At 41.3% G+C, this 18093-nt stretch overlaps 1 protein-coding gene and 1 long non-coding RNA gene across 12 annotated transcripts in view; one reads left to right on the plus strand and one right to left on the minus strand.

The window, feature by feature from the left end:
• Nucleotides 1-335: 335 nt before the first annotated feature.
• On the minus strand, nucleotides 336-11183 carry LOC110477922 (uncharacterized). Of its 2 annotated transcripts, XR_004148011.2 has the most exons (3): nucleotides 9974-11183; nucleotides 3586-9822; nucleotides 336-1929 (listed from the first exon to the last, which is right to left on the minus strand). It is a non-coding gene; the product is annotated as an uncharacterized LOC110477922 (long non-coding RNA). The 2 variants fall into 2 exon arrangements; XR_002466670.2 differs by having other exon boundaries at nucleotides 3586-11183.
• Nucleotides 11184-12511: 1328 nt separating this feature from the next.
• Nucleotides 12512-18093, plus strand: part of QKI (QKI, KH domain containing RNA binding) — a 154278-nt gene continuing 148696 nt past the window's right edge. For 8 of the 10 annotated variants that reach the window (XM_021544148.3, XM_021544153.3, XM_021544147.2 and 5 more), the window contains exon 1: nucleotides 12512-12760. In XM_021544148.3, the coding sequence (XP_021399823.1) occupies nucleotides 12619-12760 (142 nt within the window). In that variant the 5' untranslated portion in view covers nucleotides 12512-12618. Of the gene's footprint in view, nucleotides 12761-13351; nucleotides 15216-18093 lie in introns of those variants that run through there. The other 2 variants (XM_021544152.3, XM_021544150.3) reach the window with 2 other exon arrangements.

The raw sequence follows: 18093 nt of genomic DNA on the forward strand, positions 1-18093 counted from the left end.
AAGTCCTGCTTCCCTTTCCTGCAAATCCACACCCAGAGGAAAAGAGGTACATCATTAAAAAGGTGTGCAAGTATGTTTGGCTAAGGTAACAATTAAGTGCTTCAGTTTGCCCAGGATGGAGAAGTCCAGGTAAATTTGAAATCTCACCAGTTGACAGACAAAACTGAGGTTGTTTTTTTTTTGTTGGTTTTTTTTTAATTCACATTCAAGGAGTTTAAGTACTTCTGCATTATCTAATATGGTATCTGTGGTTACAATTGGCTATCTAGTCTCATAGAAAAAAAAAAAAGACAAGAGGGAGAAGATTTAAAGGATAACAGCTTAAGCAAAAATGATGCAATTTCAATTATTAGGTTCTAATTTTTTAGTAGGTCATATACAGCTTTACTGTTTTGGGATCTGCTAAACAAAGTTGTTTTACTTAACCCTTGAGTAACACAGGCAAAGAAACGGAAAATAGCAAAATCAGTGTTTTAAGATCAAAACCAAGAAGTTTAGAACAAATGAAATATAGATGGCTTTATTGGATTTAATTACATGGGAAAATGAATACCTAGAACACAAAGTACCATAAAAATATAAACACATTTATTAGGACAATGTTTTATGAATCTCAGATATACATATTGTTAATATGAAAAACAAGTCTAGACAGAAAAATACTATTCCACTTGAAGAGCTACTATTTTGCAATTGCTTCAGTACATTTTTCAATGACAGCACAAAAGCAAATTTTAAAATCTCTTCTTCTGCTCCCTGAATGCAGAAGAATTTACTGTCCCACTTGTGTGAGCTGCAGCCCTGTCTGGCACAGCTCTGTGTACTGAAGGATAAAAAGGGATGGAAGGAAGGCAGAGATAATACATTGAAGAGGCAACTCGTTTTGACAATATAGTATTAAAAGAATTAATATGTCCATATTTCAGCAGTAGTATTTTAATGCCATTTACTTTTCCATCTATAGAGAAAATGTTCCTTAAGTTAGAGTTTTGAACTAACCCTTCTGAAAATAAATTAATATTCTAGTATATCTGGCTATAATCTCAGTATATTCTATTTAATAAAAAAAAGTTCAGTTTTCATAAAAATCCTGTCTCATAAAAACTAAGTCTCCTGAATAAGTGTACTGAACTCAGCAAGATCATGGCAAAACCACTGTAATTTAATTATCTGACTTGGAAATCTAATTAAAGTATATTTAACTGCATCTTGTAGCATACTAAAAAATATCATGTTTATTACTACTGGTGTTAAAAAAAACTTATACAGGACTGAAGTTTGGTCTTTTATTACTGAAAACACAAATCCAGTTAAGACTTCAGACAAGCTCTCATTAACATGTTTTATTTCAATTTTATTCAGAGCTGAAACAAGAGCTTCATTTACAGCTGAGGAAAGCAAAGATGAAACTTTGTTCTTTCTTTTGTGCTCAGCCATACAATTTATTTTTCTCCTGGCAATGGATTTTAAATCTTTCCCATTTTTTTTTTTTTTAATGGGAACTGTTTTAGTAAGCACTGACATTAGAGCTGACAATGCTTTGTGTGGTTTTCTTTCCTTTTGCCTGGTTTCTGTGTCTGTGTGTGCAGGCATGCATTCATTAACGTAATTCCTCAACATTCAACAAGAGTGCATCATAAACCAGAGGAAAAAAGCCTCATAAATATTTAGATCCTCCACCTACCTTCCAAAACTAAAGTGAAAAAGAGTATTTAGTGTGGACTTGGTTTGAGTTAATCTGCATATGAACTGAAAGGGGGTACAAAAGGATGAAAAGGTAGTGGAAACGAGCATACAAACCCCATAGTCTCCAGGGGGCCATTCATCTTGTTCTTGTCAATACAATCTCAGTCTCACTGCTTGGCTGTGCTCTGCGCATGACCCAGACTGCCTTTGCAAAGGATGTGCCAGCTTTAGCATGGTTTGCTTCTAGCGGGTAATTTTGCCAGAGGAGAAGAAAAATATTTCACATTTAGGAAGCTGAAGAAATTTATCTACCTGTTTGTGGTCCACACATTGACATACAAACTTGAATAATTTACATAAAAGGACAAGTAGGTTATGTGAAAAGCAATTTTAGGTAATTTGACAATTAATGAGAGGTAATGACATCACGACATAGCTCAAAGCATGCTAGAAACCCATACAACTTGTACCAAGGTTTGTATATATTTACATATAACACTCCACTATTTCTAACAAACAACACTGTCAAAAATTACAGGTGAAAAACCAGGCCACAAATAAAACTCACTGATTTAGTGAACTCTCACAATTGAACAGTCACAGAATAGTTTAGGAATCTGTAAATTGTTTTTATATATTTTAATTTTTAAAAATGAAGGCATGTGTAATACATTATTTTTTATGATCTGACAAATTAATTTTGAGTGATTACATCATACTACCTACATACAAGGACTTCTGCCCTACAACTGCTGGTTTTAGGTATTCTTTTCAGCCAAAAGGGCATAAAGACAACTAAAGTCTATTATCAGACTGAATTAATGATTTCACAAAAAACAAAACTCTTGATCATAAACAGCCAAAACAGAACTTTTTTTTTTTTTGTGAAGACAAACTTATAATGAAATAGTGTAACTTACTGAATTAATCACACTCCACATCAGTCAAATGAATTACAGCAAAGTTATATAAATACTACATGGAAAGTGGTCAGTTTAGTCATATAATCACTTCTTTTACTACACTGCTAATCTATTATGGAATTGTGAGACCAGGAAAAGTCCAAGCATACTATTTTCAAATTAATCTCTATTTCAGCCTCCTCTTTAAATGAACTCAGCCAAAGTGGGGCTATTTGGTTGGTTGGTTGGTTTTTGTTACCAGACCCCCTCAAAACCCGTCAATGACCACACCAAAGTGACATCAGGTACAAGCAGGAGCATGCAAGCTGCTCTGACTCCCCAGCTCATCACCTGCTGCCACTCTGACATGCAGGACTCCACCTACACAAACTCCTAATGAAGCACCAGGATGTATCTGTAGCTAGAGGGATAATTGATTTTGCTATGAACCTGTAAGACAGGTGCATACAAGCTTCAAAATGGGAGAAAAGATCAATTATGCCTCTAGTAATGAAAATCAGATGGATAGCTATAAATAGACCACCTGGAAGGAAAGCCAAGATAGGAATGTATATTTCAATTGACTTGCTAAAGGGAAGACCACCTTCTGGCCTGAAAATTTGCCATCTAATTGGCTAGGTTATGACTTCTTAAAACCAAGTAGAAAAATTCTAGAGATGGGGAAAAGCTTTAGGTCAAGCAGTGTCTTCCTTCCACCTCTAGCAGAGAAATGGTCTGCCAGCCTCTCAAATAACAGGAACTTTACAGATCTTTCTACAGTGGTAAGAAGGAAGGCTGTCTAATTTGGATTACTTAATACCTGTTTTCATGTTGACCTTCTTTAATCAAAACATTACAAGAAAAATTAACAGTACCTTTTTTCCCTGTACAGTTCTACCACAACTTGTTTTCTGAGCATGCTGTTAGAGCAAATTTTTATTTGTTGATACATATACAAACAGTATCGTTATGAAAATTGAACAGCAGATATACTCACCAGGAAACTGATTTTTGCATTTCTCTGCTCTACCAACAGGGTAACAGTTTTTTAGCCCTATCAGGACTTGAGATGTACAGGGTGTGCACATGCTAAAACCAGAGAGTTGTACCTGTTCTGTCAAAACAAAAACCCGCAATCAAAAAAGTGTAATTACCTTTCTTTAACAACTTGACAAGTTACCTAAATACCTAAGAGGTGAAGTACTCTCTATGAAACCTTCATATACTTATTTTTAAACAAATACAATACCATGAGAGATAATGCTAACATTTCAGTGATCACCCTTATTTATGAACTGTACAGTAACTTCCATAATAAAAAACTGCCTATTAGAGAAGGGTCCTTAAAAGCTTCTACAATTATAAGGAAAATTCTAAAATATTGGAATCTTCTCATGTTCTAAACAAACAAGACTATCAAGACTCACATGAATGGATCTATTCAGAAGTAATTTGAATCTATAAGAAATGCATTTTATTTCCCTTTCCTATATTTCAGTCACAATCTGAGACCAAGCATAAAAAGAATAGTAAAAAAATTAAGAATTTGAGAATGGCCAGCAGAGTAAAATGTGATATCCTAACACTGCAAAGTTAGCTGCAGCGATTTTTGCATGTATTTTGCCTCTACACCACAGAGAACTTTTCAGCTTATTCCTCTGTGCCTCTACTCTGTGGTCTGGCCAACACAATGGCTAGATATTAACACAATTCTGAAAGTCAAAGCTATAGGGAATAATTTCATTACCTTCAACAGAGTCATTTTATTCTTGTCAAAACTCTGAACACAAGTTGTTCAAACTGTGCCAAGAGCAGAAGTGGTTAACAGAAAACGTTTCTGTATGTTTACAGTGAGATGCAGCTGATGGCCCAACAGTTGGCAATGGCCACTCCAGACATTCAAGAGGTGAAGAACATATTTGCACAGAGCAGGAAAATGCCATGCAAAAACTATGAGACTAAAGTGAACTTCTGGAGATTCAAGTGGAATACCTCGAGGCAAGTGAATCCTATCCTTTACTGTGCTCATAAACTTGTAACAGTGACTTACTAGTATAAAGCAATTAATTTGTTCTGAACAATAATCAGATCCAGCATAGCTATATAGGAGGATAACGTATTGTATAAAGTGACTGCAGCCTAAAATGATCCAGATCTCCTATACAAACAAACAACCCAGCAATGTGCACCTTTTGGCTTTGAGCCCAAGAGTCATGTTTTACTGATTGTTATGATCTGGCCTTTGAGCTCTGGTGACAGTCAAATAGGGACTTACAATGCACCAGCCTACAAATTCCAACAAAGATGTCATGAAATCGGGGATGCTTCCTGATGAAGGAAATTCTGAATTTATCTGAGTGCTTAATCAGTAATTCTCTGTACATTTATAATGTCTTTTATCCAAGCAACTTGAAGTATTTGACTACAAAGTGTTTCATAGCTTCTGAAGAGTAGAAAACAGTGAAAGGGGTTCTAGGACATATGATAATTCAAATATATGTAGCTACTATATTCCACGAAAAATCTCCCACACTCAACAAAAAGACTGTGGGTAGGAGGAACAAATGAGAGACAATGAGTCATCCACAATCAAAACAGAGTTTAGGCTTCCTAAAGTGAAAAAGGACCATTAGAAAATATTAAGAAATTGAACACTGTAGTTTTCTTTTAGAGAAAAGGCAAAAATAGCAATGGACAGATTAAAAAAGAGCCTCTGAGAATACCATAGCATGGAAGCACAATGGTCTTTGTGTGGGTAATCAACAACCACTATAAGCACTGCTCTGGCCTTTGCTTCTGATGAACACTGTTGAGCAACTCTGTCTCATCTCCAGAAGCTTTCAACACTCATACCATTTAGTCCCTTTCTTTTCTCACAGTGTTGTAGCTTCATATATTTCTCTTCACCATTAAAACAAGGATTCACATTTAATAAAGACTAGGAAAATAGAAAGTATTTTCAGCAGGTAGAAAAAGAAGACTTCTAGTTAAAAAAAACCAAAAAACTTTGGCCTTTTCAGACTGATTAATTACAGTTTTAAAAAAGGCATAAGTTTTCTTATCATTTATTTAGATGTTTTCTGTCCAGGTAAATATATGCTCCTTTTGTTAGAAGTGCTGCTCTGTAAGTACTGAACATTAACAATCATATGCAACACATCACTAGCAATCCCACAGTGTAAGTGAATATTCATATGCATTCACATTTCACACATTAAAAGAAAAAGTTAAATTAATGCTTCAGCTGCATTTTAAATTCTGGTTTAGCTGTAATTGATAAAAATGGATAATTTAAATCTATTTACCAAGTTACGATTGAAAACATTCATATTTCACAGTAACCAATACACTCTGGTATTTTACCAAAACATGGTGCACCTGAAAAACAAAACTTGCCCATTTCTTTAGCTGTCAGCTCTTTGCCACTGTGGTGGCCAAAATAAATCTGCAAATTTCCCAGCTATGAAGTATTTATTTTTATTTTTTTAATCCTATTGTTTAGGTGAAAACACTTCTCACTATAGTGAAAATTAAAAATACTGGTTAGTATCTTACACGTAAGTATCTTTCAACACTGAATTTTTAGCTACAGGTAGCAAATTTTAAATAGCTGCTGAGGGCACTACTGTAGTTGAGGTAACTTCATTAATTAAAATACAAAATATTATTCTGGATAGTTTTAAACTTAGGCATTAGTTCAAAACAAACAGAAGGTAAAAATACCCAAATGTGTCTGAAATAATGGTCTCTCAGTATTCCTAATTTCCAGATATGATAATACTGTAATTCTTTAAACTTTAATGTGCATTAGCTGGACTTCCACTGGCGGGTATTATATTTAGCAATGGTCCCACAGATTTAGCAGTGCCCCACAGATCTGGGCAGCATTTGCAGTAATACGCACTCACTGCTACTCCCACTTTGCAATGTGGGCATGGGCTGGCTACCAAAAGGAACAGGCCAGAAGCCACTTGAAATTCTTCCCTACATGAGCACAGAGTTACACAGCTAAGGTAATAACTTTGTGACTGCAGAAATGGAAAAGTGTTATATCCTAGCACACTAACTGAAGCCATGGGGCTAGAAAAACTTGGACGACACTGTATGGTGTGTTCAAGAAATTAGTTGGCTTCTTTTATTGATGTAGGAAGAGCATCAATTACTGAAAATCTACCCGTAAAATGCACTAAACCAATACAAATGTTTATAAATTATAAGGTGTAGGAATGTTATGAGCTTAGAGGCAAAATATACCTTCAAAATACAAGATTCAAATATGTTCTGTAAACAATGTTGCACCCCTTTTAATTCTATGTGCTGTTAGGAAGAAGATAAACTGGATACATTTTATGTTTTCTCTCTGTAACTGCTAGCATTTTTTTCTTTTCTCTGCCTTGACAGATTGCTTTTCTTTTCCTCCTAACCATTTTCTGCCTTTCTCAACAATGCTGTAATAAAACTGACATATCTGAGACTTCATTTTCATCTCCTATTGGACAGTGAGAAATGAAACCCATCTGAACTTTGTTTTTAATGCACAGAGATTTCTCAAGAGCACAGCAGAAGCACCACCCTCTCTAGAGAGACACACCTTTTCTTCTTGCTGGAAGGCTATCTTTTCTAGAAAAATGTCTGCCTAGGACTTAAAGAAACTGCATGTGCAGCCATTGCAAACCCAAGAAATTTATCTACTCAAAAGTGCAATCTCATAGGCAATAATTCTATGATAATCTTCAATACAGCTGTAATACACTCTACTATATACTGATTTACATCTTTTCCATGCTTAACTCTCTGGCAGGTAGATAAGGTGAAGCCCAATACAGAGGTACCCTGCCCTCCCTAACTACCAAGAGTAACACAAAATGCTTAATATTTCATCAAGCAGAATTTAGTCCACTCCATCCTATCCATGTAACAGTACCCTGTAACAGTGCCTCAAGGTATATGAAATACACACCTTATCAAAAAAGCTGACAGGTACATGATTTAGGTCAAAAGTGGGAAAAAACTTTTGTTTCACTTAGCATTGTCTTTTCACCCCAGCTTAATGACTGCATAATTAATACACAAGCACAGGAATGAGAATGTAGCTCTTCCTACTCTTGTGCAAGTGGATGAATCACAAAGGTATCTCTTCTGGCTCTTTTATTCCAGACTGAGGGAAGAGCCAGTTCTACCAGGAGTTGATACTGTGGCTTACTACACCCTTCTTCACAGCTGTTGTACAGCTCATAATAGCTTTTAAAGTATACCAGATACAAATCTGAATCCTCCCAGACTAAGGTGTGCTTAAAACCTTCATCTTTCAGCTCTTCAACAATCACGTAACAACCCCACTGGACAAATATAGGCATTATCTCTTCCAGGATTATACACAATACTTGGACATGTCCCTTTTGAACACTACATCATCTGCTTACTACTTTGAATGATACACTACTATAGCTTCTGCTTGAAAAGTTGCCTGTCAGTTTGCTTTAATGTCAAGGGAAATATGTTTTTGTTGTCAAACACAGCACAGAATTTTAATGTAATTAGTCCTTGAGATTTTTAGTTTGGCTCTAGACCTTACTCTGTGTTAAGGTATTCATCATTTTACAGAGATAAATGTATTTCAGATGTTCATCTGTTTTTGATGTTTGATTACAGCAGCTATACTCTTGTACACCATGAATGATTCTATACTGAATAACATACACAATATATTTTTTTCAAGTGACTGTAATAGGTGAGTGAAGAATTATTTCTTTCCCTAAAGAAGAGTAGTACAGCATATTGGTACCTTCCTCTTACAGACAGAACCACAGAAGGCTGATGACATCCAACAGCTTATGCCTATGATTTGGTCAATAGAGACACTGGAAATAATAGCTAGCACTTTTGAAAGAGCATGCTTCCCAGTAGTCATTACCCTTTGCCTCAATTTCCAAAGGTGTTATCAGTTATGAACATTATAGCAGTAATTGAATTTGCTTTTTATGATCATAGCAGGTCCTTACTGTAATACACAGAGAACTGCTGCTGGCATTATCATAATTCTTCTAACTTTGAGATTAGATTAATGCAATAAAACTTCACCTTAAAAGAGAAACTTGGAGAGTACTACAGGTTACATGATACAAGAAGGGCTACCTAGATGAAAACACAGCTGAAGATAGGAATTTCTTCTTGTTGTCCAGATAGAAGTCAAGACATTGGGTAGTTACCAAAAGAACCTTACAAGACCTCAAGACCTAGTTATCTTGAAATAGACTAAGCAGCCTCTACCTCCCTGCCCCCCCCCCCCTTTCCCAATACCAACACCACACAACCTCTCCCCCATATCCACAGAACCTGTTTACCCAGGCCTGTTACCATGTCCTCCCCCCAGCCTTCCTTCCCCATGGGAAAGCTGTAAAATTAAGAGAGTGCAAAAGTGTTTCTACTGTCTTAATAGATCAGGCTGTAGTCATGCCAGTCTTGATGGGAGCTATGGTTTCTCACAGCTCTTTAACCTGAATTAATTCAACTTTCTTCTCCCAGAAATTGTTAAAACGCCCTTTTTTGCAATGCAGGAGTGTGGGAAGGTAAAGGGAGAGAGGAGAGCATAAGGTATGCTGAGAGGGGCTTTCAGGTAGCATTTTTTTGTGGTTTTTGCTGTGTACTTGCTAAAGAAAGATACCATGTTGATTAGCCTATTTGAAACCAATGATGAGCTTTTTGCATTTTATTAAAACATTCCACTTTTCCAAGGAAAAAGCATTTTTTTCTAAAGCTGAGAAAAAAAAAGCTTCTGCTTTTTTCTAAAGACTTAAATTCAGAGTTTTGAAATATCTATAGAAAAAATTAAGGATGAGAACTTTTCCTGTCATTTATGCCTAATTACACGGGCAGCTTCATCACAAAGCTTTGCCTCCATTTCTGTATTGTTCCAACTGAGAAAATAATTCAGCTTAACAACCGAGCAAACTAGAGCCTGAATTTTGCATTGCACTGGCATGAGTGATTCCACAAGTGTTGGTGTGGACCATCTCAGCTGTCACTAAATAAGCACAAAATACTTTAGGACAAACTATATTGTTCCTATTAGCAGATTACTAGTGTTACTACACAACTTGTGCTGGTATTTCTTACCTTGTATTACCTACGTACATTCAAGCACTAGAAACTCTTTATGTGCAGGAAGCAATAATGAAGTGGTATGGGAACAGCTGCACCAAATCTGCTGAAAAGTCTTCATATGCTATTTTTCCTGTGAGAATCAACAGTCCATAACAATTATTCTAACATCATCTACGTTCATCTAATTTTAAAAGGAAAGCTTGCTCTTCAGCAGATACCCTTAATAAATTGGAAGGATTTGACAGCATGCTTTCTCAGGGTTAAAAAGAGCCTTCACTTACCAGTTAAAAATTAGCAAGCAAAGGAAATGTATCCTTGTCCAGACTGGTCTACAAGAAGCAAAACGATGGCAATTTCATTAAGCACGTAAAGTTGTATTTCAACCTGTCACAACCTTAAAACAAGGTTGGAATAAAGCAAATGCAATCATGTTACCAAATACAAACCACACTGTTTTGTTATCTATACACATACTGCAGTGTGCTATGGGCATGCTATTGATGAACTAAGAATCTATATTTAAAATAATGGTTTGTAACACTGTTACTCTTTGATAACAAGGGTAGTATTTTCTTACTAAAGATACAATTTTTTAAGGATAGAAGCAGTAAAACCGACTTACCTTACATAAGCTGTTAATTTCTACTAATGTAAACAAATCCCTGAAATGACATAAAAACTCCAATGTCCAAACAGAGTTCTATCTACCTTTATAGAGGGGGAATATACAATGAACACTGGACATAATGCAATAATTCAAGGCATTCTTACTGTTAAGAGAACTACACGTTCTCTACATTTTTGTCACATCTTTCAGGAAAAGCAGAGTTAACACTGCTTGACAATACCCAATGACATTGTATACCTGTCAAGATGACGTGTCTCTGTTTCTTTTTAGTTTAGGAAGCATTGTTCATTGCCATTAACCTAACATTGAAAGTATCTTCAAAAACCGTGCAGTATGTATTGAAATGCATTTGAATTTTTTACGGATTTCAAGCAATAGCTAGACTTTATACTTAGTCCTATGAAATATGACTGTTTTCAGCGAGCTACGTGAAGAATGCAGCGATTTTCATCCAGCTTCGTAACAACAGCACTGCCAAGCTACCGCGAACTGCCTCCAAGCTCTTAAGTGCTAAATACCAAGAGCACCGAGTAGCTGCGCGGGGAAGGAGGAATACGTACAAGCAACAGCGTCGCGCTGCTTTGCCTCTGCGGCTACAGTGGATGGAGCACGTGAATTTTGGTTCTGGCTGCTGGACACCGCTGCTCCCGTCACGTCTCCCATCCAAACCCGTCAAACAAGCCACGGCTGATGCCAAAACGCGGCGCTGCCCTACAGGCAACAAGGGCGGCGCGCAGCCCTGCCGGAGAGGCTCGGGCGGAAAGGAGCTCAGCGGGCCGGGATCCGGCCCGGGCTGCCGGCCGGGGCAGGCGCTGCGCACTCGGGGGAAAGGGTCGGCCCTGCCCGCCCGGGGCAGCGCCAGCGCGGACGGACCCCGAACCTCTCCGCACCCCGCCCGCCGATACCCGACGCTCCCGGGACCCCGCGGACGGGGGCTCCCGGCAGCCCCGCTTCTCCCTCCTCGCCCCGGCGAGGAGCCGGTCGGCGGCATGCTGCCGGGGCGTTCCGGCGGCTCCTCCGGGGCTCCGCGCTCCCCGCCCGGCCCCGGGACCGAGCGGGAGCCACTCCTCGCGCCGTCCGCGCCGCCCACCGCCCGCAAGCGCGGCCGCGGTCCCCGCGCACACCTGCCCCCCTCCCCGCCCCGCCGCCACGCGACACCGGGGCCGCGCGCAGCGGCGAGAGCGCGCGCGCCCCGGCGCGGCTCTCCCCGCCCCCGGGGTGCACGTGACGCGTCCCCGCCCCGGAGGTGCCGCGACGCGACTTTGTTTGGGAGAGTTCCGCGCGCGCGCGCGTGTTTCCGCGCGGCGGGGCCGGGCGGGAGCCGCACGGGAAGCCGGCTATCCCCCCGCCGCCGCCCCGGGCCCCTGGAGCGGAAGGGAGGGAAGGAGGGAGGGAGGGACAGCTGTGGCTCCGCCAAGCGGCGCTACCGCCGCCGCCGGGCAGCGCCCGCCCCGCCTCTGGTCCCGCCCCCGGCGTGTCCCACCCCCGTGGGCCCTGCCCCCTCCCCTCCTGCCGCCGCCGCCGCTGCTGCCAGCGCAGCCTGAACTGAAGCGAACTCCGGAGCGAACTGAGGAGAAGTGAGGAGGCGGCGGCGGGGCTGAGACTCAGCAGCCACAGGCGGCGGCGGCAGCAGCGGCAGCAGCAGCAGCAGCGGCGGCGGGAGGGCGGGCGGGCGGGAGGCGGAGAGGAGGAGGAGGACACACGCCAGGCGCAGCGCGGCGGCAACAACAGCAGCAGCGGCGGCAACAGCGGGGAGACACCGGCGGCGGCTCCTCGGAAGCGGCAGCCGCGCCAGCAGCGCCCGCCCGCCCCGCGCGTCCCCTCCCTCCCTCCCCCGCCGCGGAGACAGGGGGCAGCGCCGAGAGGAGAACCGGGCTCGGCGTGTGTGTGCGCGGGAGGAGGAGGAGGAGGAGGGGGGACACACCGAGGACTGCGCCGGCCGAGGGCGCACGGAGCAGGGGAGCGGCGGCGGCACCGAGAGGCGGCGGCGGCGGGTTCTTGTGCCCGGAGAGGAGGGCGCAGCCCGCACGGGGGTTTCTACCGAGTTTCCTTTTTTTTTTTTTTTTTTTTTTTTTTTTTTCCCTTCTCGGTCCCTGGGACTCAGCGGCGGGTCTGCGTTTGTCTCCGGATTTGAATCCTCCTCCTTCTCCTCCTTCCTCGGGGAAGCTCCCCTCCCCGCCCCCTCCCCTCCCCCACCGCCTCCCTGCCCGCCCGGATCCAGCCGGGCGCCCCGTGCCGCGGTCGCGTTGCTCGGCAGAGCTGCTGCGGGCGCTCGCCGTCTCTGCGCGGGCTTGGAATATGGTTGGGGAAATGGAAACCAAGGAGAAGCCGAAGCCGAGCCCCGATTACCTGATGCAGCTGATGAACGACAAGAAGCTGATGAGCAGCCTCCCCAACTTCTGCGGGATCTTCAACCACCTCGAGAGGCTGCTGGACGAAGGTAAAAGCCCTCGCCCGGCCGCCGCCTCCCCCGCCCCGCCGCCTTGCCCTGCCTCCCCCGGCCCGGGGATCCCGCTCGGCCCCCCGCCCCGGCCCGGCCGGGCGGCGGGGACGGCCGGGGCCTGTTCCGCTCTCCCCGCTGCTCCCCGCACGCTCCCGGCCCCGGCTGGGGAGCCGAAAACAAAGGGGAAGTGCGGGCTCTCCCCGCCCTGGCCGCCGCCGCGCGGTGCCGGGGGACTCGGGGAGCGAGTGGGAGGGGAGAGGCAGCCCCGGCCGCGCGGGTCCCCGATCCCCCAGGAGCGCTTTTCCCCTTATTTTTCCTTTTTTTTCTTTTTACCCTTTTCCTCACTATCCCCTTAAACCGGGGGAAGGGTAACTACGGCGCGGAGGGGAGGGAGCGAGGAGAGGAGCTCAGGAATGCGCTCTGGGGGAAGGCAGGGAGGAGGGGAAAGGCTGGCTGGCGGCTGGCGCTCCCCTCCCTGCATCCCTCCCTCCCGCGGCGGCGGGGGACACTGGGGTCCTGCCGGCGCCCTCGGAGCGCTCCGCCGCCCGGCCCCGGGGCCCCCGCCGGGGGGGCGGCGGGTGTTCGGTTTCGAGATTTGGCTGTTCTGGAAGCTGCTTGGACTTGAATGACTAAGGCGGAGGGGGGCTGAGCTCTTTCTTCGGCTCCAGATCTACCCCACCCCGAACTGGCCGCAAACTAATTACGATTTTCCTATATCGCAAGGGAAGCGAGTAAATTCTTCTCTCGGCTATCCTTACCTTTTAAAGAAACTGAACTTGACAGACTCCTTCCTACGTGTGACTTTAGTGAAGAGGGAGAAACAAAAAGGATTACGAAATTGCCTGGTCTGCTCCTGCCAAACGTCCACCCCAGCCTCGCACCCGCTCCTGGCACGGGGCGAGGCCCCCCCTATGCCCCCAGTTTTTCCCTAATAACTTTGTTTGGGGTTAAGATTTCACAAATAAATAGTCACGCTTTAGAAATGAATAAGAAAAGTACGAGCTGGGAACTTCCTGTGTCCCACACGTTTTCCCACTACAGTAACAGACCCACTGTGTATCAAAAATCAGGTGAAACACTTGTTCGTAGTATTTTAAATTCACCTTGTACTCGAGTTCACGGGTTTGTTTTTTTTTGTCGAAGGCATTTCCTTTCCTATGACTTTAAATCTAGGCTTTCTGATGACTTCGACCTGCGTATAATAACTATTTAGTGCATTACAGCAGACCTGTTTGTTTAATCGTATTTGATAGCTTTGTAGAATATGATATGGCCATAAATAATTTATACAGTTTCAACTTGTAGGGATTCTTAGTATGAAGTACTGATTTTCGAGATTTTGAGTTAGGGTTCTTGTTTGCGGATGTATTCATTTTCGCTAAAAGAAGTTTGGGAAGTTGTTGACCTCGGAAGATGAAAGAACTGGTTATATTTGGTAGAACAACTCCCCGCCCTCTGCCAAGACTGCAAAAATGAGATAGCGACTGTAGTGCGACACAAAAATAGCGTGTCGAGAAAATGCTACCTTCTGAAATAAATGATAGAGGAATGTAAAGGAACCCAAAAAAACGATGAAGAACACTCTAATACGGATTGTGGGAAGCATTAAAATGGGAGAGTCTATTTTTATTTTCAAGATACTTGGAGGAGTTTGATTTTATATTGGATCAAATGTGGATGTGAAGAGCAAAACTATTTTAGAACTTACGCTCTTGGTCACCACAGTGAACAACCTCTTCAGAATAGTTAGATTGACAATAAACATCAAGAAGAAACTTGACCGAGAAGACTCCTTTATAGCACAAATGAGCCTTCCAGAGGTTTGGTAATGGATTTTTAAATTGTGAATCTTTTCAACTTAATGTATTTGACCAGAGGAGGCCTGAAGCTGTTTTTTTATTTTCAGAGAACAAAAGGAAGAAAAACATTTCCCGACACAAAAAAAAAAAAAACCACTGAAAAAAGGAATTCCAGAAATACTTATATCTTGTTATATATTTTGAAATACGGAAAACTCTGGAAGTCTGTTTGCAAAGTATTGGAGTTCCAAAATGAGAGCTTTTGTGTCTCTTGCTGACAAAGTTTAAGGACTGTGTTGGAACTGTTCTTCACTCTCTTCTTCTAAAGAAAAGCAAATAAAATATAATCTGTGATCCTAAATGGTCTCTGGAAGAAGCCTGCTATCCCTTTAAGCTTTTCTGCTTTTCCTGTTTACGTTGGCAAATGGGTGGAAGTATTGTGGAGGCAGAAAACTTTTTGGAATGTTGAAAAAAAAGTTTCATGCAAATCTAGTAAATTACTTCAAGACTTCAGAATTTGAACACTAAGGGGCGCCAGTTATTTTTTTTTCTGAGGCGTGAGTCCGCGAGCACCACTATTGACTCGGGCAGTAAAATTATCAAATCTGGTAGAAGACGCCAAAGAATGACAAAATACTTGTGGATTTGTGCAGGTATCTGTATTTGCATGTACCTTGACGTATTGTATACTTACAGGCAGTATTACATAGGTGGAATAGGCAGTAGCAGTGAACAGTTGAGAAGTTGGAACAAGTGTTTCTCTGTAGAACACCTATCCTGGCTACCAGTGGGGGCTGTGTTAAATATCTTGAACTGCATGCTCCACTGACATCCTCCAGCAGAAGGGTTTAGTAATAGTGAACTACAGGTTTGCTGGAAAAGTCTGCAGGATTTCATGTGCTTACTGGAAAGTGTATTATTTCAAGGTTTCATCAGTTGTTTCCTGGCACCCTTGAGAATACCAAGTATTTGGGGCAAGTGCATGTATATATAGGTATATATAATCTAAAAATAAAGTTACAGGGTTCACATTCCCTCTTTGCCCCCTCCACCCTGTCATTTGATTTGCTGCTTCTAGTTTGTTGTTGTGTGCTTTAGGTAGGTGTTTGTTTTTGGGTTTTTTTTAGTTATAATACAACTATTTTCCTAAAGGTTTTGTTTATGCTTGAGAAGAAAATATTATGATCAGCCATTGTCTTTTATTTTGTGTGCTGATCAAAATAAAGAAATAAAGTCACAAGCCTAAGAATTCAAACAAATAAAAGTTAGGATTGCCTTCCCTAATGGAATGCTAGGGTAGTTTTTTTATTATTACTTATTTATTGTTCCATGATACTTATTTACATGTTACACGTTTTATATTTAAAAACAGAACTCAAATGGGCTTTTGCTGTGGTTACGTCTTGTAATTGTATGCAGCAAGAGATAGAAAGAGACCTGTGGTTTTAGGTGAATAGTACATCCAATCTGGTTAAGTTACAGATTTTTGGGTCCATTGCTATGCTGCATGTATTATCGAAAGCATGTTTTCCTTTCTGAACTCTATCTGACTTTTTGATCTCAGAAAATTTTAGTGCTTGATAGATGATCTCTGTCTTGAAGACTACCTTAAATGTAAGAAATGCATTGAGGAAACATTTTTTTTTTTTAAGAACTACTTTCATAAAATGTGAAAGTTGCTGTTTTGTTTAGGTTACATTTATTTTTCCATATGTGTGCTTTTAACTTGTTATGTGTAAATAAGCCTTCTGTGGATTAACAAGGATGTTTAAAGAGCACATCATAATAACTAGGAAGCTGAATTGTTTTTATCAGACTGGTGCAAACCTGTGGGAAGAGAGGGCTTTTCCTGAATGTGGAATAGGCTGTATTTCCTGTAATTGTTTGCTCCATCAAATGTGACCTGTTTTTTTTTTTTTTTAATTTTTTTTTTTTTGCTTAAGTTTTTGAGATACTAACTTTTATGATGCTAACCTGGATTTTCTTTTCTGACAACTTACATATTTTAATGCTCCCTGTCGTGAACAGTGAAAAGAGCAGTACCTGTTTTCTTGCACTGTTTTTAAAAACTGAATTGGACATTTCAAACACTTCAGTAGCATGTTGACAGATTTAAATTAATGAGGTACTTCAGTTGTATTCTTTCATCAGACTATGAACAAATGTGCCTGAACTATTAACTGAGATCTGAGTAGTCTAATTTATAAATTTACATTTTGTTTTCTTGAACCTGTAAGTGCACAGACTCTTGCACCTGATCAGAATGTACACAGATCAGACCTGTGGTCTGAACTGTTTTCAAAAAGAGATTGAAGAGGACTTTATCAGAAATTAATTTTTTCTTAGTAACCTATCCCTGAAAAACTTAGTCTTTCCTTCAAAACTGTGTTGAAGGTGACTTAAATGCATGTCTGCCTTTAAATGTAAATTTAACCATGCATCTGGCTATTGGAGATAAATCTAATTTTGTGTCAAATAGGCTTCCTCTTTCTGTCTACCAAGTTTAACAAAGCTAGCGTAATAACATCCAGGTAGGCAATATGAGGATAAATTTTTGGTGAATGTTACTCTCTCTGTTTAGTTTTCTCATCGAGAAAAGTGCACGTGAAATTGGGGAGCTTAGTGCCCAGGAGTGCAGCTTTTGCATCGGTCTGGTTGTACTAAGCAAAACATGTGCATGAGAAGTAGGGCTGAAGAACTATGTTCCCTCTGAAGTTATGTAGTTACTTTTGTACATAACCGTATTATTTGTGATTATGTACATGTAGCCTGTGCTTAGCTAGGATTTTGCTGATTTTTCAGATTTGATGGAGGGGCACTGGCCACGTTAGCCTGTCAGATTTTTCACTTGTATCAGATCTTGCAATGGACCCCATTAATTCATTAAAAAATATGCTTCTTAATGCAATATTCAGGGATGAGTGTTCTTTGGGATAAAGGCCTTACAAAAGGTGTTTGCCCAGAGCGTCTCAGACTAATTTTTAAACTTGGTGTATTAATGTTAAAATTGTCAAAGTAGTGTGCCACAAGAGCATTGAGTATTGTTTGTGTGCTGTTTATCATTAGTACTCTTTTGAGTTTGGTTCTTTAATTATCTCTTAAAACTTAATGGTCTGAGGTGTTTTTCTGATTTATGACTGTTGTAATGCTTCTAGAACTTGTGTTCAGAAACCTTGTAAGAGCTATTTTGAGGTGTGGGTGTTTGGTTATTTTTTGGCATGGGGAGGGAGTGGCTGCAATACCTTGGCACAGCCTCTCATAACACCAAACCAAAAGCTCAATTGCACTTAAGAAACAGTGTGGTAGTTTTTTTGGCTTGTGGAAAAATATTTAAAACAGCAACAGTTAACTTTTTTTAAAAACTACGTTATTTTTGGAGCTGTTTCTGCAGCATTTATAGGTCACCTGGCATGTAACTAAGAAAAGGGTATTTTTTAACTGATACAAGTCTTAAGTTAGTAAAACAGTTATTTTAAGCTCATACTTTGAAAGTGGTTTGTTCCCTGTTGCTTACCAATAGTTAAAATGTCT

The sequence above is a fragment of the Lonchura striata genome, chromosome 3 (genome assembly GCF_046129695.1).
Source record: "Lonchura striata isolate bLonStr1 chromosome 3, bLonStr1.mat, whole genome shotgun sequence".
NCBI classification, from domain to species: Eukaryota; Metazoa; Chordata; class Aves; order Passeriformes; family Estrildidae; genus Lonchura; species Lonchura striata.